The following is a 25,800-nucleotide window of genomic DNA, read 5'->3' on the forward strand; positions in this document are numbered from 1 at the left end:
ATGAGTTCACTGTACTCCAATGGCCTCCACAGTCACCAGATCTCAATCCAATAGAGCACCTTTGGGATGTGGTGGAACGGGAGATTCTCATTATGGATGTGCAGCTGACAAATCTGCAGCAACTGTGTGATGCTATCATGTCAGTATGGACCAAAATCTGAGGAATGTTTCCAGCACCTTGTTGAATCTGTGACACCAAGAATTAAAGCAGTTCTGAAGGCAAAAGGGGGTCCAACCTGGTACTAGCAAGGTGTGCCTAATAAAGTGACCAGTGAGTGTATATATTTAGCCTGGTGCAAAAAGGAGAAGGGATGTCAAATAATTTTTATGCACTAATTATGGACTAATGTTTTTTTTTTTTGACTTAGGGGAGGGGCATACAACTTTAAATGGTTGTATTTTGTATTTATTTTTCTGCCGATTTTTTTAAAGAAAACAGGCAGGTTTGGAAGACAGGTTTTCTCTCTCTCTAAAAAAATACACCATTTATCATAGCCACAAATTGTAAAAAAACAAAACAAAAAAAAAAAACAGAAATTATTGTTGGATTTTCAAATTTCCGACAGACATTGGACACATCACTTGTGACAAACACTCCCATCAGAAAATATATATATCACCAAATTTGAGCTTAAAATAGCTGTACTTTGTTACTTTGTACTAGCTTTGGGGAGGGTCAAAAAAAAAGAACTCACACCAGGACTTGTAATATATATCTTCTACAGTGTGCAAATAATAATCTATCATTATTTTTGGAGCCTTGCTAAGAAATCACATTCAAATTTCTTCACTGAAAGTCAATATTCCAAATCCCGGTGAAATATGGTTTAAATGTAACCGTTCAATCAGTGTCTTCAAATAGTAAAAAAGTTACATTTTTGAACCAATTCTGAGTGTGTTTTCACCATCACTGTTTTAAATGCCGTTTAAACCTCAAAGTGCTCACTGTAATATCAAACTGTAAAAGCGGTTCTGACTTTAGAATGTCAACTACAGCAGTATGCAAGTTACGCACTTAGTCATACCAACACATTTACAGCTTCCACTTAAAAGGATAAAGACGACCATGTGACACATGTTACAATACATTTGTATTTATTAAGCAACAATTCAAATATACCATGAAAAATAATCTTTCTTTTCCCCACAAATACAACATGCTAATGTTTTTAGCACAAACCTATGGCATTTTACATTGTATAAATTAGCCTAGCAGCCGGCGATCTTTTCCTGTTCTCATATGAAGTCAGGGACAACAGCAGCATTTAACAAAGGTAACGTTACAAAATTTGTCACTCACAAGGTTCACCTACAAATCAACACGTTTTCCAAACAAATAACATGCTAACGTTATTAACACAAGCCTATGGCATTTTACACTGTATAAATTAGCCTAGCAACGAGTGAAGATTTCCTCTTCTCATATGAAGCCAGGATAAATCACACACAAGACTTAAAATGCTATTTTGGTGGAGACTTTACTGTCTTCACAATTTATTGTGTCTTATCTGTGAAATTAAAGTTAATAAAAGTTTTGTGTCCACTGAGGGAAATGGTGTCAGCTTACAAAAATAGACAGGAGGTCTGCGTCACCGCAATGTGTAGTGACATTTCTGGGGAGGTACACATCAGGCTACAGCGTAGGCTATGGCGTCGATTCAACACGGAAATATAAATTCCACATAAAGGTCAATATATTTTCCTCAGTAGCTGGTGGAGACCAAAACAGGAGAGTGAATATTGGCTTACATGCATTAGGTGGCCTGAAATACAATGTCAAATAAGTGCTAATGTTGCTAAGTGTCCGCTGGAAACCGTTAACGAACATCAACATTGCTGCTCCCCCTCCCCACATGTTGGCTAATAAATCAATTCATATTGCTCTAAAGGGGCCTTGAAGGTACCATCTCCGTCCAGCTCTACAACACAACCAATTAAGCTGCTACAAAATAGTTAATGTACAAAACATTACTGGAAAGTTAAATGATGGAGATATCTGTCAGACTGATATCAGCAGAGGTAAATATTTCATGACGGCACTCAGGCACAGAAGAACATGTCGACCCACAGCTGTCACTGATGTAACAGAGTGTAATAACAACATCATTAATCTCTTTTAGCCCACACTCTGCAGCCACGATGCCACTCAGTAGCTCCTGTCTGTTTGTTGTGGGGTTTGCCGCCCTCTAACCAATCACATGTCCAAATGTCTGGATAATAACAAGAACGCACAGAATCTTATTATGACTCTGCAGTTTCCAGTCGACACATTACACAACAGGATCATAAGCACAAAACTGGATTGAGAAAACTTTTAATTAATTCATGGATAACTGTGTGAATTAGTGTACAAATCCTGGGATTGTGTTTAATGATTACACTCTAATGAGAAGCTATGGTCCAGCTTCCAGCCCTCTGGAGGGAAACAGCACATTCAGAGATGCTGCGACAGCAACTAATTAATTCCACATTTAATGTTACGCCACAGTGTAATCTCACTGACAAATATATAAATCTGAGCCCAAATTTGAAGGTATGTTTCAGCTTCCAGCCTCCGTAAGCTTGTTTTATAGTGTTGACATGAATTCACGACATCACCAACCCTGTGCCATGAATATATTTATCGCCTCTGCTCCCTCTTGAATCAGCGAAACAGATGTTGCATCTGAGAAAAGAACAGAGACACAGGCTGCACCCCAAAGTGCAGCACAAATGTTGTCATCCAGTCGCAGCAAGACACATCTGCATACAGCAGCTGCACAAAAATAGAAGATAAGAGGGTACGGCCTGAGAGGATCGGTCGTCTCTATTTCACAGATTTGTTAGAGCAAGTTTATTCACATTACATTAACAACACATTTCCCATTACCCCTGGGGCTTCCTGTCCTTTGTCTCGGAGCTCAAGGAGAGTCAATTTTATTTGAAAAGCACATTTTATTACAGGAAGTATACAATATTATTGCTGCATCCAAACTCACTTCCTTGTTCAGTCATTCATGACTCACTACACAGTGTAATAGACACTCAGCTGTTTAGTAGACAGCTTCAGAAAAGTATGAATTATTGTCATTTTGCATCATCACTGCAGGTGTATAATGATTTATTCTTCCTGAATCAAAGGGATAAAATGTCATAGTTTGAGTTAAAATGAATAGATTTATGTCATAAAGCCCTCTAGGCCAAGTTCTCATGGGCACAGCCGTGCTTTGAGCTAAATGCCAACGTCAGCATGCTCACAATAGCAATGCTGACATGTTGATGTTGAGGGGGGGTATGTTTGCCAAGTTCTGCATCTCAATGGGTATGTGTACACGCACACTAATATTCCACTGTTATCCTGAATATGACATTATTCTGAAAAAGATGTGGGTCATGTAAAGAGAATTTTCTGTTTAGATTCAGAAGGCCTTTTTCTGAATTTAGCATTTTCCAGTTAAGACATGGGATATGCCGATATTATTAGGGTTTTATGTATATAGCCTATATGCGACTTAATTTAGGTTGTTACGGCAGTTTGCGATGCAGGGCCTCTTGTCTCTTTATGGTCAGCTCCATGCATTGTCATGGATACAGATCTTGGGTAGAGATGCTTGCCCAAAAGGAAAATCCCACATTTCTGGTCCGAAGGAGAAACACTTACTTTTAAACATTATTAAACATTATCAAAGACTTGAATATGAACGTTTTTTTGGATATGTGCAAATATAGCAGCTCTGACCTTTTCAAGAAGGTGGTTGAAGGAATGACAGAGGGAGGTTGTGCTCGCACAGTCTAACATGTCCGCCACCGGTGGGAAACTAAAAGAAATCCAATTTTGCCACAAAGAAGTAAAATGGCATAAATTACTTGGAATCCGTCTGTCCGTCCGTCCATCCATCCATCCATTTTCATTCGCTTATCCGAGGCCAGGTTGTGGGGGCATCAGGCCAAGCAAAGTACCCCAGACATCCCTCTCCCCAACAAGACTTTCCAGCTCCTCCGGGGGGGACCCCAAGGTATTCCCAGGCCAGATGAGATATATAGTCCACTCCCTGGCCTCCTACCATTGGGACGTGCCCAGAACACCAACAGGAAGTGCCCAGGAGGCATCCTGATCAGATGCCCAAACCACCTCAACTGTCCCCTTTCGACGCCAAGGAGCAGCAGCTCTACTCCGAGCTCCCTCTGGATGTCTGAGCTCCTCACCCTATCTCTAAATCTGAGCCCAGCCACCCGACGGAGGAAACTCATTTCGGCCGCTTGTATCCGCGATCTCATTCTTTCGGTCACTACCCAGAGCTCAAGAGCTTAGTAAGACTGTTGTCTCTTTCTGAATAAGGGCAAAACCCAGAACATTTTGTGAATGTATCATCATCATCATGGTAGCTTGTAAGCATGCTAGATTTGTTAATTGGCTGGGACTGAGGGGGATGCCATTAGTTTTGAGGTATTTAGTCATAAACCAAAGTATTGGACAAGTTAGACCTGATGATGCTGCTAAATGGAAAGTTAGAGGATAAGCACAGTGATTTCAATTAATCTTGACGGGGGGGACGTGAATGTCTGAGCCAAATTTCATGATAATTCATCAACAGCTGCCGAGACAATTCACTGAAATACAACGTCAACCTCATGAGGGCGCTACAGGGTCCCTTAAAAGACATTAGGATACAGTGTCTGGGAAGATGGTTGTCTGAAAAAATCTGATATCAGACAGAGCTGTCAGTGTGTTGCACTCAGTTTCCATCTTCAGTCTGACATTTCTCTACCCAATTACTAGAGACCACAGACTGTATAATAAGATGTTTATATTCTCTTGTCTCTACAGTATAATGAGCAATTTGTTTTCTGGGTTTTTGGTTTTCAGTTGTTTTTTTCCTTTTTCATGTTATTCATTCATGGTTTGTCTTGTTTTCTGTATTATTTTATAGGTTCACTCCTAATGTGTCATGTCTGGTGTTACTTCCTGCCTTTGTGTGTTTTGTCTGCTCCACCCTGATTTGTTTTACCTGTTTCCCATCAATCCCACTGTCCCCTGCCCCCCTCTTTCACCCTGCTCTCCTTCTGCTCTTCTCTTGTTTTTTGTCAGTCCATCTGCAATGGTCTCCTCACTACTTATTGGATTGGAAATCTTTTTTTTGAACGTTACAATTTGATGCTATAAAATGGAGATTTGGCGTCATGATCGACAGCTGTGTGCCAATCAGTGTGCTAGCGATCTATGGCGCTGCTTGCAATTGGACGGACAGGTGTATGGGCTGGTCTCGATACCGTGGAGGTCGCTACTTCCCAGACTCTGGCTCCAACCGATGTCACCAAGGCACAGTGAGAGGAAGTTGGGATGAGTTATCCATATTTATAGACAGACTATGATTGAGTCCACAGCAATTCATAGCCATACCACTTTTCTAAGTTCTAGTTCTAAGAGTACGGTCGAGTGAAGTAAAACAAACTCTGATGTTGGACGATACTGGAAAGACATGTCGATTTAGAACAGCCTCTATAGCAGTGTCTATCTTGTCTGTAGCAGTTGACATTGCTATTATTACTCCTCATTGGTTTTGGCACATAGCTTGACAACAGCACTGATAACACCTCTGGCGCTGACTGGCTAATTGTTTGTCACCCAGCGCCTATTGCACTGATGGATTGTCAACCAAGAAACCGCTGTTTCATGTCATGGTGCCAGAGGAATTAGTCAGTTTGGTGGAGTGGGCGGATGAAAAGGTCTGGACCCAGGCAAGAAAATCTGATATCAATCCATCTAACAGTCATAGAGATATTTCAGTCTGGACCAAAGTGGTGGACTGATAGAGGTTACCATCCCTGGCTGGACTAAAGTGAAACAAGAAAACGAAAAAGAAAAAATATATTTAAGAAAAAAGCACTGACTTTTAAAAAGATATTTACAAACCCTACACAGATGGTAGGTAACCATATGTCAAAGAAAATAAAAAAGGTGCCGTAAAGGAATCCAACACATTTTACCTCCTTCCCTCCCAAAATGTATTCACCATACACCTTTAACGACTGGCTGATCAACAGGTGCGTTATTGATTTTCTGGGGCTGCTCATACAGTCGTTCTGCTGGCTGCAGCTGTTAATGAAATCACCACAAACATTTCAGAAACTAAACAAAAAACTTCTCCTGCCATCAGCCAAACAAAGATCTGACTCACTTCCACTCACCCCAGGGTTTTGCCGCTATAGCATTCTTCCGTCGGCTGGAACAAAATGACCACGACTCAGCAGAAACATAAACACCTCAAACACCAGGCGTGCACGCAAACAAAGGGATTCATATTTAATTCATAAGCTCTTGCAATGCAGGAAAACCAGATTTTCCGATACGCTGAGGCCTGGAAGCTCCTCGCAGCCGGCTCTGGTGGATCTGTTCTGTCAACCAACAGACAACAGCCAGGCCAAGACACAGACGGGAAGTAGCTTCTTAGGCTGGTTAATGTCAGTGGATATTTACTGTCACTGGGTGGGCTGTTGCATCCCGTGGGGCACAGCTGCATTTCCCACAGGACAGTTCCATCTTAATGGGAACAAAACGCATAATGAAGCACGGCTGGCGAAGAAATGGATGCAGTGGCAGTGAAACCATTTTCACCCTGGGAATTGTCTCTTTGTAATCTACTGTACCGTGAGAGCTGTTTGTCTTCTTCTGCACAGAAAAAAAAAGGATACATGTTTGAACCAAAGGGGAATAAATGTTCTTGATTAGTGCTCTTATACTTAAAGGGAAAGTTCAACGCAAAATCCAAAATATATATTCTACATCTTACCTGTGGTGCTATTTATTAGGGATGGGCATTTTAAGTAATTTCCATATTTGAGTACTCACATTAAATTATTAAAGAGTACTCGAATACTCGCAGAAAAACAATTATCATAACAATAGGAATTTAAATTGGCCAACAATGGAAAACAAGCATGATTTGAAATTCATTTATTGAACAACATGGCTTCATTTAGCCTACTAAATCATACATCACATAATTAGCAAACTTTCTGTTGCTGCCTTTACATAGCTTAGACCCCAGACTGTATGTAACAATGGCAGACACGTCTCCGCTTACTCCCTCTGTACAAAAATTAAGCCAATATACCCCAGATACAGCTGCTGCCATCTTGTGCTGGTGATGAGATTTGGAGTCTCTGCAGCACCGCCCCAACACCCATCTAACTAATCGCGAGCAGTGTCACTTAACATGAGCACACTGATTGCCACACAGAGCTGTCCATCATGACATAACACCCCATTATAGCATAAAACAACAAAAACAAATTAAAAGCAAACCTATAAGAAACATGAACGCTTAAGCAAACATCTGTGTGATAAGAACTACTTAAAATGTCAGAAACAATTGTTTGGGAAAAAAATTCAATAAAATGTTCTTTTGAGTTTTCAGCTTGTGGAGGGGGCAGGGCTTATAACCTTTACTGCAGCCAGCCAACAGGGGGCGACTGAGATGTTTTGGCTTCAATTTTGGGAAGCTGTAATGTCTTTACTGTATATACAGTTTATGGGTTAGACGCAGCACTGAAGGACTGTCTCCAGTCTCCTCCTGGTCAGTTCAACATCTGCTTGATTAGCACAAGCTAACACGGCAGCGGTGGCTAACATTCGACACCGACAACGACGTTTAACGGTCCCAGTAAACTCATACCAACAGTGAAACAGCTCTGTTGTTAAACCTGTTAGTAACTGTAGGTTAACGTTAGCTGTGTGGTGCTAACAGTTAGCCCGGTCACTGTGTGTGTGTGTGTGTGTGTATATGTGCGGCCTCTCACCAACTGTCCCCAGCACGGAGCTATATATATATATAAGTCATGTTCATATGTGAGAGGTTAGGTGGTCAGTACTCTATGCATTTAGGAAATACTGACGTCCAAATCGAGTACTCAGATGCTCATGCCCATCCCTAATATTTATCAGTCCTGCACCACCAATGGTTGTGGATCCGCTCATATTTTTGGTTATCATTAATACAACCTGTTCAAACAACAACGCCATTTTATTCTAAAATGACACAGGATTGCGTAAATTAGGAATAGTGTATTAAACCAGCTGGAATCAGGGTTTAAAAATGTTTATATTAGCAACATTAGCATTAATTTGTCAAAACATCTTCGAGGTGTAATATAATTCAGATACTGTACAAATCAGTGTTCAGCTTTAATTTGAAGTGATGCTTTTTTTAGCATGTGAAATGATTCAATGAAAAAGTCAGGGTGCATAACTGCAGTGAGATCTCATCTTAATATGCAAACATATTCACATTCACACTGCAGTTTGTCAGGAAACACAACAGGAGGCGGCTGTGTATGTATGTGTGTGAGTGTGTGTGTGTGTGTGTGTGTTGAGGGGAGGGGGTTAATTTGCAGGCCTAATGTCTAATGTCACAGGAAGCACCAGCAGCCATATTGATCATTTTTCAAGCCCTGCCTCATTTCACTAAGAGGCTCAGCCCGACTGCTGGTGGCATTTTCAATTCACTTATGAGACCTACAGAAAAACAACTGCAGCTCCAACGGCAGCAGACAAAGCCACATAATGTTTATCTGAAAATAAAACAACGGTTCTGTTTGCAGTTATTGTGAATATTACATTTATTTAGTGATTCAGTTCACAAAATTGTGAACAACAATACAACAATTTCGAAAATAGCAATATTATTAGTTGCAGTGGAAGCATACAGTTAGGCAAATAAAACACACTATTATTTGAAACAGCTTACATACACACTATTAAAACTCAATTAGTCTGTATGAGTGGAGCCGTAAGTTTTATGGCTTGTATTTTTAATGCCGATAAGGGATTTTGTTGCCCTCTACTGGTTGGGGAGCTTTGCAGCAGCATCTCTTAATACAATAATTACAAAATATTATGTATTCTTCATTATGACAATTAGACATAACCAGTTAAACAGCATGGTATCTGTTTCAAATTAATTTGACATATATTTATGTTAAACAAAACTCAAGAAGTGTGTTTCTATCCACCTGATGTTAGGCGCATAAAAAAAACCTGAGAGTTGAAATATTGCGAAAAACTTGTAGGCATGGCTGACGTGGAACTGTTGATTTATTGTTAAAAGCAAAATATGTACCAGGAACAGGCTAAGTGAATTAATTCTGATGTATATAACGCTTGTGATGAGCTTCCCTTCCACCACTAAGTGTTTTATCTCAATACACCAACTTCTAATATGTGCACAGCAGCAGTGGATTGAAATGCGCATCAAATTTAATTTTCTCTTGCAGAGCTTCTGGAAATTTAAAAGTTTTTATCTGTATGATTAATAACCGCCGTATTATATGATCTTTCACATGTATAAGCACTCTAAACACTGACACCTCTGCATAAAAGCCAGTACACCACTCTACTCTTCATTGCGCACTTAAAGCTGGGGTAGGCGGTTTTATTTTGGCATCACAAAAATCCCTTGATAAACTTTAAGGATATTGTAATTCAAGTGATCTGGGAGAAAACTAGACCCATGCAGCTCCTCCTGGCTCTTTTTTCGGGCTTAAGAAAATGCAGATGTGCGTGCATGTCTTTTCGGTGAAACCCTGATTCAGTATCGGAGAGTCCTGCAGAGAAAGTTGGTATTCCAGCATTGGCAAATGCTTACGCTGCAAAGCAACCCAAAAAAGAAAGATGGACTCAAAAAGAGAATCTGACAATAAACGTAATAAAATAAGTCATTACTGGTGAAGCATTTCAGAGAATGAGATAACGTGCTATCCAGAGCTAAAGGCTCAGGACTGAACCTTCAAGATCACGTTAATGTAGCTAATGTTCACAGGGTTTCCTCCACCTCACTCCACCAGGAGGAAAGCAGGCAGCAGCTCTGGAGCCAGAACCTCAGTTTGCGGCGGCAGCATCCCAACCTAGCCATCGCAAACCCCATCTCCGCCCTGACTCCTCGCTGGATTCGCAAACTTTCTGTTGCTGCTGTTACACAGGTTAGACCTGGTGCTGTCGCTGGTTACCAGTGACACCCCGCACTGGCTGAATTCGAGCCTCTACAGCCACCGACAGAAGGTTTGTCTCCTGAGCTGCTGCCGTTCTCCTCACGAGGAAGCAGTCAACAGTGGTGGGAGATGAGTAGCTAGCTAATTCTTGTTTTGTTTGTCGTTTGATAGACAAGAAGGAGAGAGCGAAGCAAGGCAGGGCTGAGCAAATGAGCTGCGGGCAACTTCACAATTAAATATGATAAAATAACAAAACACTGTAGTGGATAAACTAGGTTACTATATGAATTGTGTGTATATGCCCATGATCGTCTGGTGGGAGCGGTGGAGAACAGAGAGGAGAGAGTTGCAGGGAGAAGGTGTATTTTCAAAATCTGCTGTTTTTTTGTTTTTGACCTCCCCCAGCTTTAATGGATTTGATTACCACATTAACCAAAACATTATGTGCAAACGTCATTAAGCTCCTTCAAATGACATTATCCATTAAAACGACACCTGCCCTCACCTCACCTTTGTCCCTAAGCAATCACACAGGAATCAGAATTTTTCTTTGGTTTTGCGCTTGCTGGGGAAGACGGAGGAGATGGCGTGGGTGGGTTAACTGTCCTGCTGGACAGGTATTGGTAAGAGGATGTACTGGGTTGGTAAGACAATGTGCTGGGTTGGTATGAGGATGTGCTGGATCTATAAGGTGATGAGGCTGTGCTGGATCTATAAGGTGATGAGGCTGTGCTGGATAGAGCTGATGTGCTGCGCGGATAAGCTGATACACTGGGTTGAGAAACTGGTCTTGGTGCTGGTGCTGGTCTTGGTGTTGGTGCCGGTGCTGGTCTTGGTGCCGGTGCCCGTGTCGGTGCTGCTGCTGCTGCTGCTGCTGCTCCTGCTGCTGGTGTGGATGTGGATCCGTATAAATCAACGAGTGGGTGCGTGGTCTTGTACTGCAGCAGGTACTCGGGATAGATCTGGTGCTTCTCAAACACAACATAAATGGTTGGGTTTATAACATCGTCTACGCAGCTGTTATAGAAGTTTATGTCCCCGCCGTCCTTGGAAGGAGCTCGGCGGTACGTGGAGCATCCTTTGGTGTAGTCTCCCACCAGCACTCGTGAGATGAACATGGTTTTGACTGTTGAGTCACCGGTGTAGCTGTGGGAGTATTTTGCATCCCTGGCAAAGTAACTACCTGAGTTTGGACACAGAGAGTTCTGGATTATTGTTAAGTCATTATATTGTCTGTAGAAAGACGCTAGGGTCTGCAATTATTTTCATTAGCAATTAATCTGCAAAATATTCACTTAAATAAACATCATTTGTTTATCTGGTCCATAAAATGTCAGAAAATAGTACTTTTTTTCACAAGCATAATTCCCTAGCACCCAAGGTGTCCGACCAACAGTCTAAACCCAAAGATATTTAACTCACCACCATTTGGCTTATTAACAGGCGGCCTCTCGTAGCCTACACTTGTATGTTTGGCATATGAGAATGAATCTTAAAAAAGGTCATTTTGAAACTGTACCTGAGCCTTCAACAACTAAACAAGAAAAATACACTTAGAGTTGAAACAAGGTGGGAAACTGAAGGTAATCTGACTTATCACTCAAGGGGAACGGGAAGAGATACTTCATCCACAACGGAAAACAACAAGCTCTCCATCCTGGAGAGAATTTAGTTGGAAGAATGTCATGTGTAACTTTTGTACTCCAGCCCAGAAAAAATCTTTTTTTTAAACCATACGGACTGTTGGACATCGTGTGGGAACAAAGAAGCAAATCACTTTGATGTCTTTTGGGCATGCACCTCCATCACCCCTTTTTGGACTAAAAATTATTGCATTCTTGAAACTGTTTTCCTAACCACAATAACCTTTAATTCTGAACTGATGTACCTGATTAGACTGGAGGGGAAAAGATAAATATCTGCTATGAATATTATTGGTGGCATGTCAGAAATCCCTAACCAAGAAATGGCTTAAAAAATAAATACCTAGTACTGATGAATGGATTGACTTACATAATATACACTGATCAGCCAAAACATTAAAACCACTGACAGGTGAAGTGAATAACTTTGATTATTTTGTTCCAATGCATTGTTCTGCTGGGAAACCTTTGATTCTAGCATTCATGTGGATACCACCTGACATGTTCCTTCCCCTCATGGCAACAGTACTCCCCAATGACAGTGGCATCCCAGCAGAAGAAAGCAGCATGCCACACTATAAAAACCTGTGGAGCGTGACAAAAAGCTCAAGGTGTCGACCTGGCTTCTCAATCTGCTCAAGGATTCTTGTGATGTGCCTGTACCCCAGATGTGCCCCTACTCCAAGGTGAGGCCTCTTTGGATCGGACTTGGCTCTGACCTGTCGAGGCATGGACACAGGATCTCTGGGAGTGTCCTGCGGTGTCTGGCACCAGGGTGTTGGTGGCAGATCCATTTAGTCCAGTGGGTTGTGGGGTAGGTTAATGGCACGTGCCACAGATGCTCATTCAGCTTGGGATCTGGGATCTTTGGAGGCCAGGTTGACACTTTGAGGTCTTTAGCCCCTTTTCCACCAACATTTCCAGGATCCTTCATTTCCAGGAATTCATTTACCTGGGTAATCAGGCTGAAGACGTACACGATTCGGCGTGTGCCCTATATTTAGCTCCGCCAGCTTGTTGGCTGGTAACATGGTAACATTAGTGCTGGTAGAGAGTACCCATCCTTAATCAAAACACAAACGAAGTGAAGCTTGTAGAAATGAAATAAAGTTTGCAGCCACACTGGCACGGAAGTGGGGGACGCTGCAAGTGTGTGTTCCACCAATCAGCGTTCTTCAGCAAACAGCCCACCCCTCAAGAATTCTGGGTAATCTGAAAAGTCCTACCCCCCTGCTAGGTACTTTTCAGGGAAAGTTTGGGGTTGAGGGAAAGTTTTTCCCCCCCGGGTAATTTTGGTGGAAACATGCCGAGGTTTTTCAAAATCCTGGGGCTGGTCTTTGTCACATTCCTTGGGCCATTCCTGAGTGATGTTTGCAGTGTGGCATGGTGCATTATCCTGCTGGGGGGCCACTGCCATTGGGGAGTACTGTTGCCATGAGGGGGGTACTTGGTCTGCAACGGTGTTTGAGTGGATGGAACATGTCAGGTGGCATCCACATGAATGCCAGAACCAAAGCTTTCCCAGCAGAACAATGTATTGGAACAAAATAATCGAAGTTATTCACTTCAACTGTCAGTGGTTTTAATGTTTTGGCTGATCAGTGTATATGTAATGGAGAGAACTTTAACTTTGTGTGCACATTGATTGTGATGTTAAGATTTTAGGCTCAGTCTAAGACACTGTCCCATAATCTTATATTTTCTCTTTAATCTTATACAACAACTGCACATCTTTTGTTATCAAATCAATAAGTGGCCCCGTGTTAATATTTCTTCAACTCACCTTGGCCAAAAACTGTTCCGTTCAATCCACAGACTCTCCAGTCAAAGTTGGCGGTGCAGATGGCCTCTACGTATTTAGAGTCAGTGCCATGAAAAAGCTTTTTTTCCGCCACAAAGTGCTGATTGTTGTTGTTCTTCATCTGAGTTTTCTGCCTTTATTTAGGAAAAATACATCAGAAAATGTAAATTAAGCTCCTTCAAACAACTGTGTTTATTCAAGTTTCTTACCAAAAACAAGATACCCGATTACATTTGAACACCCCATGATAATGTTAAAATGTTCCTTTGCCCAATACTCATTTTTACTGAACAGAGCTTGAAAGCATCATAATGTAATTCAATGCAACCTCCAACAGCGGTTAGTTCCATCAATTTGTTCTGACAGAAACCCTGGAACTGACTCAGTAATGTCAGTAACAAGCATTATCTTTCTAAACAACACTAACATTAGCCACCAGAAGCTACTTGCTACAGCAGCATAACTCGTCAACTGAGTCACAGTGCATTCTGATACTTACATGTTTTCTTTTGTATGAGGGAGAATGAGTTATTCCTTCTTTAAAAAGTTACACAGTCCTGCTTTAACAGCCAGAGAGCAGTGGTTATCTGAACAGATACAATGCTGACCGAGCTAGGAAGATATTTAACGGACAACCACTGAGATGAATAGGTTTCCAGAAAATCACATACTGTACGTACCACTGAAAGACTTCCCAAAGAGCTTTGTTCTGAATCCTTTCGATTTTGATGATGTCAAAGCCTCTCATAGTTTTACAGAAAAGTGTTTCGATTTCCTTAAATTCACCAGAGGACCTCTGGAGGGCGACGAGCTGGGAAACACACAAAGAGAACACGTCAATATTAATGCATGCTGAACACAGTATGATAAAATATACAGAACTGGGACTACAGATTCTACATGTTTGCACTTCTTATTTCTATGTTAAAGTAATAATGTTGAAGATCTTTGCGATTGCTATTTTCATGTAAACTTCAGATTTCCAGATTGCTGCAAAAAACACTGCATTGAAAGTTGCACCCAGAAGATAAGCAATAAGCAGTTGTGGATGGTACCAATGGAGTCGTTCTGTACCAATAAGCAGTTGTGGATGGTACCAATGGAGTCGTTCTGTACCATCCCCATTTTTGGTCCCCCCTCTGTTGGGGTACCTAGCACACAGATCTGGTACTAAAAGGTGGAGCTGTGAACACTGCAGTCTGATTGGTCAGTAGAGGACGGTCACTCTGCTCAGGGCTGAGTTATGGCTGGTTTTGAGGCTCATGTAACTACTGTTCATACCATGAAGAGATTTATTAGTAGACAGTAACTATGAAGGATGTTTTCGTCCGCTTGCAACAGCTGTAGACCGAGAAATAATGACTTAACTCAATGGGCCGACTGCCGGCAACTTTTAAGGTGGAACGTTAACTTGTAATGCTACTCAATGCATGAGGTGACGACGTGAATCCATCAGCACACCTTAAATTTCACTGTGACAACTTTGACCATTACCTTAGTCTTTATATGACATACACCTTTAGCAATGAGTGGATCTTCAACCGTTTATGTGTATTAATTTAACATCATATATTCTAATCCTCACTCGGAGAAAAAAAAAGCGTCGTGGAGTGTTGTTCCTGTGGGCTATGGCAACACTAAACCCCTGAGCTTGCCTGAGAAGGACTAAATGCACAAACCCACTATTTTTAAATATCCCATGGAGAGAGACTCTCACTGCAGCCTATTTTATTTTGTTCTGAAAATGTTGGCGTGCAGTCTCGTTCTGTGGACGATAAACAGGGTGCAGACTTCCATCTGTGTCACTGGTAATGAGGAAATACAGTGAGCGCTGGACAGAGAAGTGAGTGACAACAACCCCAACCACATGAAAGAGTACTGTTTGCAGAGGAAACCCTAGGGTCTAGGTACCATGTCTGATGGGTTACTTTTGGTTCCAAAGGTACCATACCGAAAGTGTTTGGTGGAAACGGGGCTTATGATGAGGATTTCTATCAGTTACACCATGTAGTGTTTTATACTACAAATTTACTTGTTTTTCTAAAACACTTAATAGTATGTACATTCACATAACTTTTAAGCCCGGGCTTAAATTATGACTTCTAAGTTATGTTATTGTGCAGTTTGAATGTGTGGTGCATTCACAATACCCCGTATCCTGTTTGAGGAATCTGTGTCTTGTCCCAGTGGTCGGGTATGGGGGTGAAGTTCTGTTGTCCAACAGTCCTTCTGGTGTCAGAAAGCAAAGTAGGATTAGTTTAGTTGTGAGACTGTTTGCATAAAATGTTTCGTAAGACATAAAACATGCGTGGGACCCGTATAGTATATTTGAGATGTCATACCTGGCTTTCTTTGTTCTGACTTCAGCCGCAGAGACAAACTGGGGACGCCTTCTCACAAGCCTCTTAGTGCCATAATGCTTGTTTGTTTGTATCATGTCTGAGGAGCAGAAAAAAAAAAGATTATAATACCGCTTGAATAATTTAAAATGCACAAAACTGTAAACACAGAGATCCATTGCGTAATATTTGTTTACCCTGGAAACTGAGTGAGTATGACTGTGAACCGACAGTGAACTCCACCACATCTTTGTCGTCGTCCAGATACTTCTGCTCCAGGTTTGAGCTGTCCATGTTCGCCGCTTTGTGTCCACCAGCCTGCAACACAAGACAGAGACGTCTGGTTTTACCTCAGAACATAACTGGAACTGTAGATGACCAGTTGGTATGCAAAAAGATTATAACCAACGTCCTCTTGGCCTCCAATTTCCCCAGATCCCAATCTGATAGAACATCAGTGGGACGTGCTGGCACCCCACCTCATAACCCACAGGATTCAAAGGATCCACTGCCAACACCCTGGTGCCAGACACCACAGGACACCCTAGAAGTCCTGTGTCCATACCTCGACATATCAGAGCCAAGTCCGATCCAAGGAGGCCGCACCGTGGATCAGGGGTATGTCTGGGGTACTGGCATGTCCCACAGATGCTTTATCTGATTGGGATATGGCTCATTTAGAGGCCAGCTTGACGCCTTGAGCTGTTTGTCACGTTTCTTGGGACATTCCTGAGCAGTTTTTATGCTGTTAACACGCTGCTCTATAAAGGTGCGGACACACCAAACCGACAACAAAGAACTAGCGGCGACGAAAGCCAACTGTTGCGTCATCTACATCGCCTCACGTCGCCCTGTGTCAGTTGCATTTGAACACACTACACGGACTACATCCGACGGCCAAGTAGCACGTACGTTCTGCGCCTGCGTGAGAGAGAGCGGACCAGACAGTCCCGGTGTTTCCTCCGCAGGCTCCACTTCACTCAGCTGCCCGATAAACCCACTGCTTCTTCCCACTTTAACCTGAATAACAAACCAGGGCTCGGTGCTCCGGTTGGATCCAAACGGAGAGCCGGGGCTAGCTCAGAGACTAGCGGAGGCTAACTGGCTGTGCTTCCCTCCGGTCATGCTGCGGCTGATGCTCCGCTAGCCGCTCCCAGCTAGCTGAGTGAAGTGGAGTTAGCCACCGGTTTCACTACAGGCAGATTCACTCGCTACAGGGGCGAGGAAATAAAACCTGAACAGCCAATCAGAGTGATCTCTCTCACCGACAAGTTCCGCTGACGTTTCAACATGCTCAATCGGCCAAAAAGCTGCCGACGCCGAAGTGCCGACGGTGCGGGACACACCGCAAAAACTAGGGTGACAGACACTCACCGACGGCCCGACTTTAGTTGACGGCCGACCGACGGCTTGGTGCGTCAGGGCCTTAAGTTTAAAATCAATAACTTCATGTCATGTGCTTTTTGGAAGTGTAAACCTCGAGGAGAAAAGACAGGCTCAGCTTAGGAGGGTAGGAGAACTGACCAGCTTCATGTGAGTGAGCTCCAGTTAGCACCTTTAAATTTTTATTTCTTAATAATTCAGCTGTCCAATTTGAGCATGACAAACTTAAATTTATGCAATCTGGCTGCAATCTCCACTGCTGCTCATCTCTTTCCTCAGGGATGCTGCCACACAGCCACAGAGCTGTGGAAGCATCTCTGCCTCCTATGATTTTGTGTGTGTGTGTGTGTGTGTGTGGATATGGAGCTATAGCAAATAAGATTAAAACTTAAACGATGTGCATGGGTAGCAGCTTAAGCTACAGAATACAGCAGGGGATGTCTACTGTAAACAAAAACAGATAAAACAGAAGTGTTGCAGCGTTATGTAAACACGTGTAGTCGTCAGTTCAGCGCCGGTTTAGTAGACCATGAATGGGATGGATGAAGTGGGAAGTTCAGTCCTGGTGGGATTGAAATTTTTAAATTTCTGTCCCTTTAAATGGCTGAATCTGAGACTGCTTCACTGTGTCCTTTCCACGACAACTGTCAGAGTCCACATGGACAACATCCAGCGTAGCTCAGATAGCCGACGACTGCATTAGAGGGCTAATATCACATCAGAGCAAAGCTTGGACACCTCTTTCTCATCATGTGCAAACATTTCTGGAGTGAGTCTGGAGTGAGTTTGGAGTGCTTTTGCTGCGGTGAGACACTCCAGCAGTGTGCAGGGGTTGTGGTACGCCTGCAAAATGTCACTGAAATCGAGGTAAAGTGGCCATTTTTAGCCCAAATCAGCTCCACTAGCTTCGCTTGCCGAGGCATGTTGTCAGTGTGCATATCTTCAATTAAACTGCTGGCTGCTGCTATTATTTCATGCTGCTCCACTGTTTGCTAACTCGCACTGTTATCTGTGTGGAGCTGTTTGCAAGGCCTTTATGACGTGGCGTTATTGGAGTATCCTGGACCAGAGAATAATGACTTCAACCTTTGATCAGCCATATAATGGTCAGATAATATATTCCACCACTGGCTGCTTAATAATGTTGTAGATCAGGGAGTGTGGGACATCCCCATTTCAGAGTACTTCCCATATAGCATTACATAACTATTACATAGTCTCGATAAAAATACTGATGAGAGCAGCTTTTAAAGAATGTCTGCATTATCACCACTGAAACAAACTAAAAATAACTCCAGTTACTCACAGCTGAAGCGTACATGGTCCAGTTCCCAGACTCATCCTCCCAGTACCACACCCACTCAGTGGTGTGGATGAAAGTTGGCTCCAGCAAGGAGTTTGTGGTAGAGAGTCGTCGCACTTTGTCCGATCCCCGGGTCATCGTGTCAAAACACACAGGTGGGCTGCTGCTGCTAAAGACAGAAAACCAGATGACTGTTAATTCATACCATTCAATTCATTTGATGAGCAGTGTTTCCCTCAGTTTCCATTCTTAAAGCTAAGCTAAGCTACCATGCTGTTGACTGCTGCCTCATACCTACTGTACAGACATGACAGTGGTCTTCAATTTCTAACTCAGTTCTGTTTTATTGTGTTTACATTATGTTTATTGTTTACTGTGCTGTATCACAAATTGCCCCTTTGGGACATTTACGTTTTCTAAGTCTAATGCGGGATTTATATTTCTGCATTGACTTAGGGTACGGCGTATGCTCTACATCGATGCAGAGCCATGCCATACCCTACGCCTTAGCCTGATATGCACCTCCCCAGAAATGAAACTACTTGTTGTGGCGACGCAGACCTCCTGTCTGTTTCTGTAAGCTGAAACCATTTCCCTCAGTGGAAACAAAGCTGTTATTTACATTAATATCAAAGAGAAGAAACAATAAATTGTGAAGACAAGAAACCTCCCACAAAATAGCATTTTAAGTCTTGTGTGCGATTTATCCTGGCTTCATACGGGTAGAGGAAAACTCAGCTCATCGCTAAGCTAATTTATACAATGTAAAATGCCACAGGCTTGTGCTAATAACGTTAGCATGTCGTATTTGCTTGGAAAAAAGACAAATATAAGACAGTTGTTTTGTTTGTTGGTGAACCTTGTGAGTTGTAACGTTACCTTTGTAAAATATTGCTGTTGTGACTGGCTTCATATGAGTAGAGGAAAAGTCCGTTAGCCGCTTATTCATTGTAAAATGCCACAGGCTTGTGCTACAAACATTAGCATGTTGTATCAGTGGGGAAAACATGTCAAGCAAAGACAAGTTAATGAGCTAAAATTAGCGTGTTAACTCAGGTATTGTGCTCCATGACTGCCAGTCAAAGCTGGAATCGATACACTCCCATGACTAATGCTGAGGCTGATGTTGTTAATTTCTACATGATTACAGATCGTATTTCTGCTGGAACATGTCTGGACATGTACAGAAGCTTTTATTGGTGATTTTTAAAGGCAGAAATTGCTGCTATTCTTTGCTACACTATTTCTGGTTGCAATGACAGAAAAGGCAAGATATAGAAAAGTGGAAATATTGACTATTCAAATGACCAATTTTCAGCAGGGGAACTTAAAGAGACAGTCGCTAGACAGACAATTTCACACAGAGGGTGAATGTGCAACAGTAAAAGAGTATCATTTGGCCATTAAAGCATGTAAACAAGTTCTAGTAGGAACCAAAAATACAAGTATGTACCTGACAATGAGTATAAAAGGTCCTCTTTAAGAAAAACATCTTCCCAGAACTACAGTCCCACTAAATGTCAGTAGAGAGTACCTGTATGTGTTTTTAGGGTCACAGTAGTCCTTCTCAATCATCTCATTAGCAGGCAAGGCGTTCCAATGATCATTCTCCCAGACCTGCCATCTGTACGGCAACTTGTCATGAGCTTTAAAACATCGGTCTGAGAACACATCGACCATAAAAACAAAATTAAAGATGATTAATATGACAATTGTACTTAGGTACACAAAATAAATGTAGTGGTCAGCATGATGATCTGTGATGTGTTCTTGATTACTCACCCTCATGTTTACAGTGTCCTTTGATGAAGTACATGCATATATCAGTTTTATCTAAAGGAAACAAACAAAAAGTAAACCGTAAAGTGTTTTTTTAAACATGTCACAGTTCTTTTAGACAACTTTTGCAGCTGGTGTAGTTTACCTCTGACAGGCCTTTGCCTTGGTCCTCTGTTCGGTCCATCATCACCGTTTGCATCGTCGTTGACAGCACCAGGGATATCGTTAGTCGAGCGGGTTTGTTTCAGGTCTTGATGGTTGCCCTTGTTTCCTCTGTTGCCCCTGTTGCCAAAGTTGCTGCCTCTGCCTCTGCCAGCTGTTGAATTTTTAGTTTGCTCTCTGTTGTGACCGCTGTCGCTGCTCGCATCAGTGTCGTTGGCAGCACCAGAGATATCACTGGTGGAAGACTTCATTTGCTTTTCTTCGGTCGTTCCATCTACGCTGCCCCAATCCATGTCATCGTTGTCATCAAAGATGTCACTCGTAGAGTAGGTTCGTTGCAGGTCTTCATGGTTGCCCTGGTTTCCTCTGTTGCCCCTGTTGCCTCTGTTGCCCCTGTTGCCCCTATTGCCTCTGTTGCCTCGGTTACCACCTCTCCCTCTCCCTCTGTGCCAACTCCTTTGTGGTAAATTCTGACCATCCTCCCTGCCGGCGGAAGCAGAGTATTCACCGGTGGAAGAGTTTGGTTGATGGTTGCCCCTGTCGCCCTTTCTGTCATTGTACTTCAAAGCCATTTGGTTTGCATAAACAGTCTTCAAAGACTGGAAGATCTCGTCAGGCACGCCTCTTTTCTGCAGGTTCTTGTATGGCTGTAGAGCAGTAAATTCATGAGTCTTGGAGCAGCTGCAGTCGCGGTTCAGGAACTTGTCACAGATATGCAGCCTGTGGCAATCAAAACCTTCCTTACACAGGCCAGACTCCCCGCCACCATTGTTGTAATCGTGACATATCTGGTACAGGGAGGAAAGGTGGTTACAGTCAAGCAAAGCAAAAAGTAAGGAAAGTGTCTGGAAAACAACAAACAGGAAATGCTGTTGTGATATTAACAACATTTACATTTTTCCATAAACAACTCCTTTAAGATGATAAATACAGATACTGTCCAACTAAATCTGAGTGTGGATGAAGTCAGCGAAACTTTAGGACCTTTAAAGCACCGGTTCCCAACCTGGGGTCCCGACCCCATTAGGGGTCACCAATGCTTTACAGGGGGTCACAAGGCCTTCTTGATTTTAAGAGGTGTAAGAAAACTTTATTTTTTTCCCCCCAACAATCTCATTTGAGAAACTTCAGTGGATGAATCATCTGTATGAAGTCAAACTTACATCAGGCAGCAGCGACCTGTCGCTCTGCAGCAGCAGTGTGGAAAGCTCCGCCATGCTCAGACTGTCCAGCTCATGAGCTCTCAGCAACCCCGCATTATGTTCAGAGTGCAGCGTATGGGAGAATCTGCATCCTCTCCTGTCACCAAAGAACACAACGTGTATAATTCAGTCATGTGTTGGATTTTTTTCAAATATACAATTGCTTGATAAAAGAATAAATTACTGCGTGACATTTTGTAACTACAATACATTTAATTTAGCTAAAAGTACATCTTACTGGATGTTTATGAAAGTCTAGTATATATCCTCTTGAAACTTGAACTTTTTTGTTTGGTATGCATTTTTAATTTCTCCTAGATATTTGGGATCAGTTGGACCCAATAAATAAAAAAACTCAACATTGTTAACGATAATAAAGTCCCAATGTCCTCAAACGAGACGATAATAAAGTCCCAATGTCTTCAAACAGTTGCTTTATAAATAACAGCGTGTTAGCTTGTTACTGTTGATAAAATTGGTCAAATTTGTTGCCCTATCAAACTACAAACATTATTAACCATAAAATGTGATCAGGTTTTGGACCTTGTCCACTTCTGTGTCGGGATCGGCTGCAGACTGACTTGGCAGAGATGGCTGCCATCTTGTTTTTACATGGATTAGTGTATTGTGGTCTCACTACCACTAGATGGCATAAAAAAGTGTCCACGAGCGAGGACAACAGGTCTGAGTTAAGTAGAATGACATATAAGGTCAAGTAAACCCAAATTCTGATGTCCATGTATGACGACATGGGGTCTCAGGAGGATATAATAACCTATATGTGTTGGTCCCTCAACACTTGGGACTCTGGGCCTGTGCCCTGTGGGCCTGTTCAATAATCCATCCATGGGTACTGAATATGTTTAAGTGTCTTACTCTTGACTGATACCAACCTAATCTAAAGTAACATGTTCACAAGGCTAATGGTCACCATTGCAGCAGAGCACTGAAACACGGTTAGCAAGATACTACTACTGTAATTAAGTTCATATGAAATTTACATTATATGTACAGTATGTGACAAATGTAGTCAAGGAATTGCTTCTTTGCTTTCTTGCTGACAGTTATGAAAAGCTTACTTAGCTTACTAGCATGAGGACTTACAACTAAAACCCCCCAAAACCAAACCATAAAATCTGTATGTCCTGGAAAACTACAGAGAAATACAGCTTTATAGCCTTAACCTTTGAGTGACGTGCTGTTCTAGCCACAGTGTTCTCATTAAGCAAGTGTGAAGTGTTTTCATTAAGCGAGTAAGTTAGGTAAGGCTGCCTTGAGGCCTATCAGCAAGGACAGTTCTTTGTGTTTCAAAGATGCAGCTGCAGACTGTCTGTATAAATAGATAGTAAGAGAAGAAGAAGTAGCTCACTGAGCCTGAAACTCTGGGGAAAGTTTATTGTGCCCGCTTGCAAATGTGATGATAAAAATCAGAAAGACAGTCTTTGTTTGTGAGCTCTTTATCACAGAGATTTCCACCACAGTTTACAATTTGTTTTTACTTTAATATAATAAATATAATTTTATCACAGTGTAGATATAACTTTATTATTGTGCTTTTGAGGTGCTGGAAAGGCTTTATTACCTTTAGACAGAGTCAAGCTCACTGTTTGCTTCTGTTTCCAGTGAGACAAACTTCTACCATGTGATGTTTGTTGCTTTTATATTGTTTTATTATTATATATGTTTTAATTTAATTTGTTTTGTTAAATTATTTTATTTTATCTTATGTGACTTATTCTTTTTTATTTATTTATTTTAACATAAGTGTGTATGTGCATATGTGTAACTGTAAAGTGAAGACATTGGAAAGACATGACATGTGAACACATAAATAATGTAATATATTTTAGCTTTTGATTGCTTTTTTGTAAGACTGACGTTAATTTCTTCAAAATAAAAATGAGACTGACATTAATAGAAATAAAATAAAATAAAACAAAACAAAATTAAATTAAACATAAAACAAAATATAACAAAATTAAATACAACAAACCAAACCAAACTTAAATAAAATAATAATGATAATATTAATAATAATAATAATAATAAAAGCAATACTACTATGTTTAGTAATATTACAATAAAAATAACATATTATTGAAAAAAATAAAATAAATAATTATACAAAATAAAAGCAATAATACTATGTATAGTAATATTACTACAACAAGAAGATATAATTGGAAAAATAAAATAATGAAATAAAACAATGAAATAGAAGAAAATAAACCAAGAATAAAAAAAAACCCAAAATAAAATGAAATAAAACAAATAATAAAATATTATTAAAAAAATAAATAAAATATCACAAAATGAAATAAAACAAAACAAACTAAACTTAACTAAAATAATAATAGTAATAAAAGCAATACTACTATATATGGTAATATTACAATAAAAATAACATTAAAAAATAATAAAAAAATAAAATAAAAGTAATAATACTGTGTATAGTAATATTGCAACAACAATGAGAAAATATTATTGGAAAAATAAAATAAAAGTAAATTAACGTAAAATAAAACAGTTTGTTTTTAATATCAGAGTCGTTAGCGCATGTGTCCTTGCAAGCCAAGCGTCCCTGAACGCATCACGTGTGTCAAGGCCTGTAGAACAGGGCTTTAAATGCAACCAACCGTGTCATACTTGACTACAACGCCTAAACAAACCCGTGACGGCGTCTTTTTAAAAACTCAGTCGCTTTAATTACACACCAATGATGTTATTACTTTGGACTTTAACATTAAGTGTTACTTTTAAAACAGCTGAGATGTCTCTGAGCACGTCACGGGTCTATCTGGTCTGCACCCATATGACTCACCTAAGGCCTCATACTTTGAACAAACATACTTACCTGGTCTGAATGAAGGGGCAGGAGCCGGTCATTAGGTACTTTCTGCACAGGTGTAGCCCACTGCAGCCTCCAACACACTCCTTTGCTCTGCACAGCTTCAGGCTGGTCCTGGCCACCACCTTCGGCTGCCCGTAAGGACAACACAGAGCAAATTTCTCCTGGTTATTGATGATCTCATTCGTTGAGTCGCCCGAGCCGAGGTTAAACATCAGAAAATCTGTGTTAACTGCTCCTTGATTGGCGCAGATGAACTTCAGTATTTCTGACTCCATGGTTTTAACGCTTCCTGTGTTTGCTTCCACCTTCACACAAAACAACACGGCGACTGCTGATCATTTCTGATGATTGGAAACCGAAACTTAACTATTTTTAGCAGGAATGAAAACTGTAACGCTGCTCTCGACCGCTTGGGGGCGTCGCTGTGCTGTGTGACCTCATGCAGCCCTGTATTAATAGGAGGACAGAGGAGAGACATTTATGTTTTCATTACTCTTTTTTTGGGTACAAAATAAACTAAAACTAAATAAAATAAAATAAAATAAATTAAATAAATAAAATAAAACAAAAAATAAAATAAACCAAAATAAAATAAAATGAAATAAAACAATACAATATAAAATGAAACAAAACAATATAAAATGAAATAAAATAAAATGAAACAAAACAAAAATAAACTAAAAGAAAAAGAAAAAAGACATAAACAGAATAATATAAAACAAAATAATATAGATTAATAAAACAAAACAAAATAAACCAAAATAAAATAAAATGAAATAAAACAATATAATTTTATAAAATGAAACAAAACAAAATAAAACAAAAACAAAATAAAATATAATAAAATCAAATGAAAAACAAAATCAAATAAAATAATACAAAAACAATACAACATAAAATAAAACTAAATAAAATGAAATAAAAAATAAAATGTAATGAAATGGAATAAAACAAAACAAACTAAAATTAAATAAAGTAAAATAAAATAAAACTGGTAAAAATGGTGTCATATTCATTTACTGAACTATCTTACTGACACATTGTGCCACTGAGGAGAGAGAGTGTAGATTAGCCTTGCTGAAGTTGATGCAGTAGTTTAAAAAGCACTTTTCAAAGCAGAGTTACAAAGTGCTTTACGTGTCAGTAATTTAAACAGACGAGACATGAAGACAACAACTTTTAGGTAAGGTTAAGTTAGGTTTTGGTATATCAAACCTAAGGACATAAAAGACTAAATGAACTTCAGACTCAAGGCTCTCTGATAAAAATATGTTTTAAGAAGGGACTTAAAAGACATCACTGACTAGGCTGACCTGATGTCCTCGGGCAGATTGTTCCAGAGCCTCTGGGCCCTGACAGCAAACGCTCTGT

The 25,800-nt window shown here is 40.7% G+C and overlaps 1 protein-coding gene across 1 annotated transcript; it reads right to left on the reverse strand.

Moving 5' to 3' along the window:
- Positions 1-8,579: 8,579 nt before the first annotated feature.
- Positions 8,580-24,765, reverse strand: si:ch73-252i11.1 (uncharacterized protein LOC553517 homolog). Its single transcript, XM_050036260.1, has 12 exons — positions 24,433-24,765; positions 21,540-21,675; positions 20,360-21,164; positions 20,218-20,268; positions 19,970-20,096; positions 18,439-18,604; positions 15,947-16,067; positions 15,753-15,849; positions 15,561-15,639; positions 14,091-14,221; positions 13,393-13,544; positions 8,580-11,149 (listed from the first exon to the last, which is right to left on the reverse strand). The coding sequence occupies exons 1-12, from the start codon at positions 24,702-24,704 to the stop codon at positions 10,485-10,487; spliced, it is 2,802 nt and encodes a 933-aa protein (XP_049892217.1). The 5' UTR covers positions 24,705-24,765; the 3' UTR covers positions 8,580-10,484.
- Positions 24,766-25,800: the final 1,035 nt, after the last annotated feature.

This window comes from Epinephelus moara, chromosome 23, assembly GCF_006386435.1.
Source record: "Epinephelus moara isolate mb chromosome 23, YSFRI_EMoa_1.0, whole genome shotgun sequence".
Taxonomy (NCBI): Eukaryota; Metazoa; Chordata; class Actinopteri; order Perciformes; family Serranidae; genus Epinephelus; species Epinephelus moara.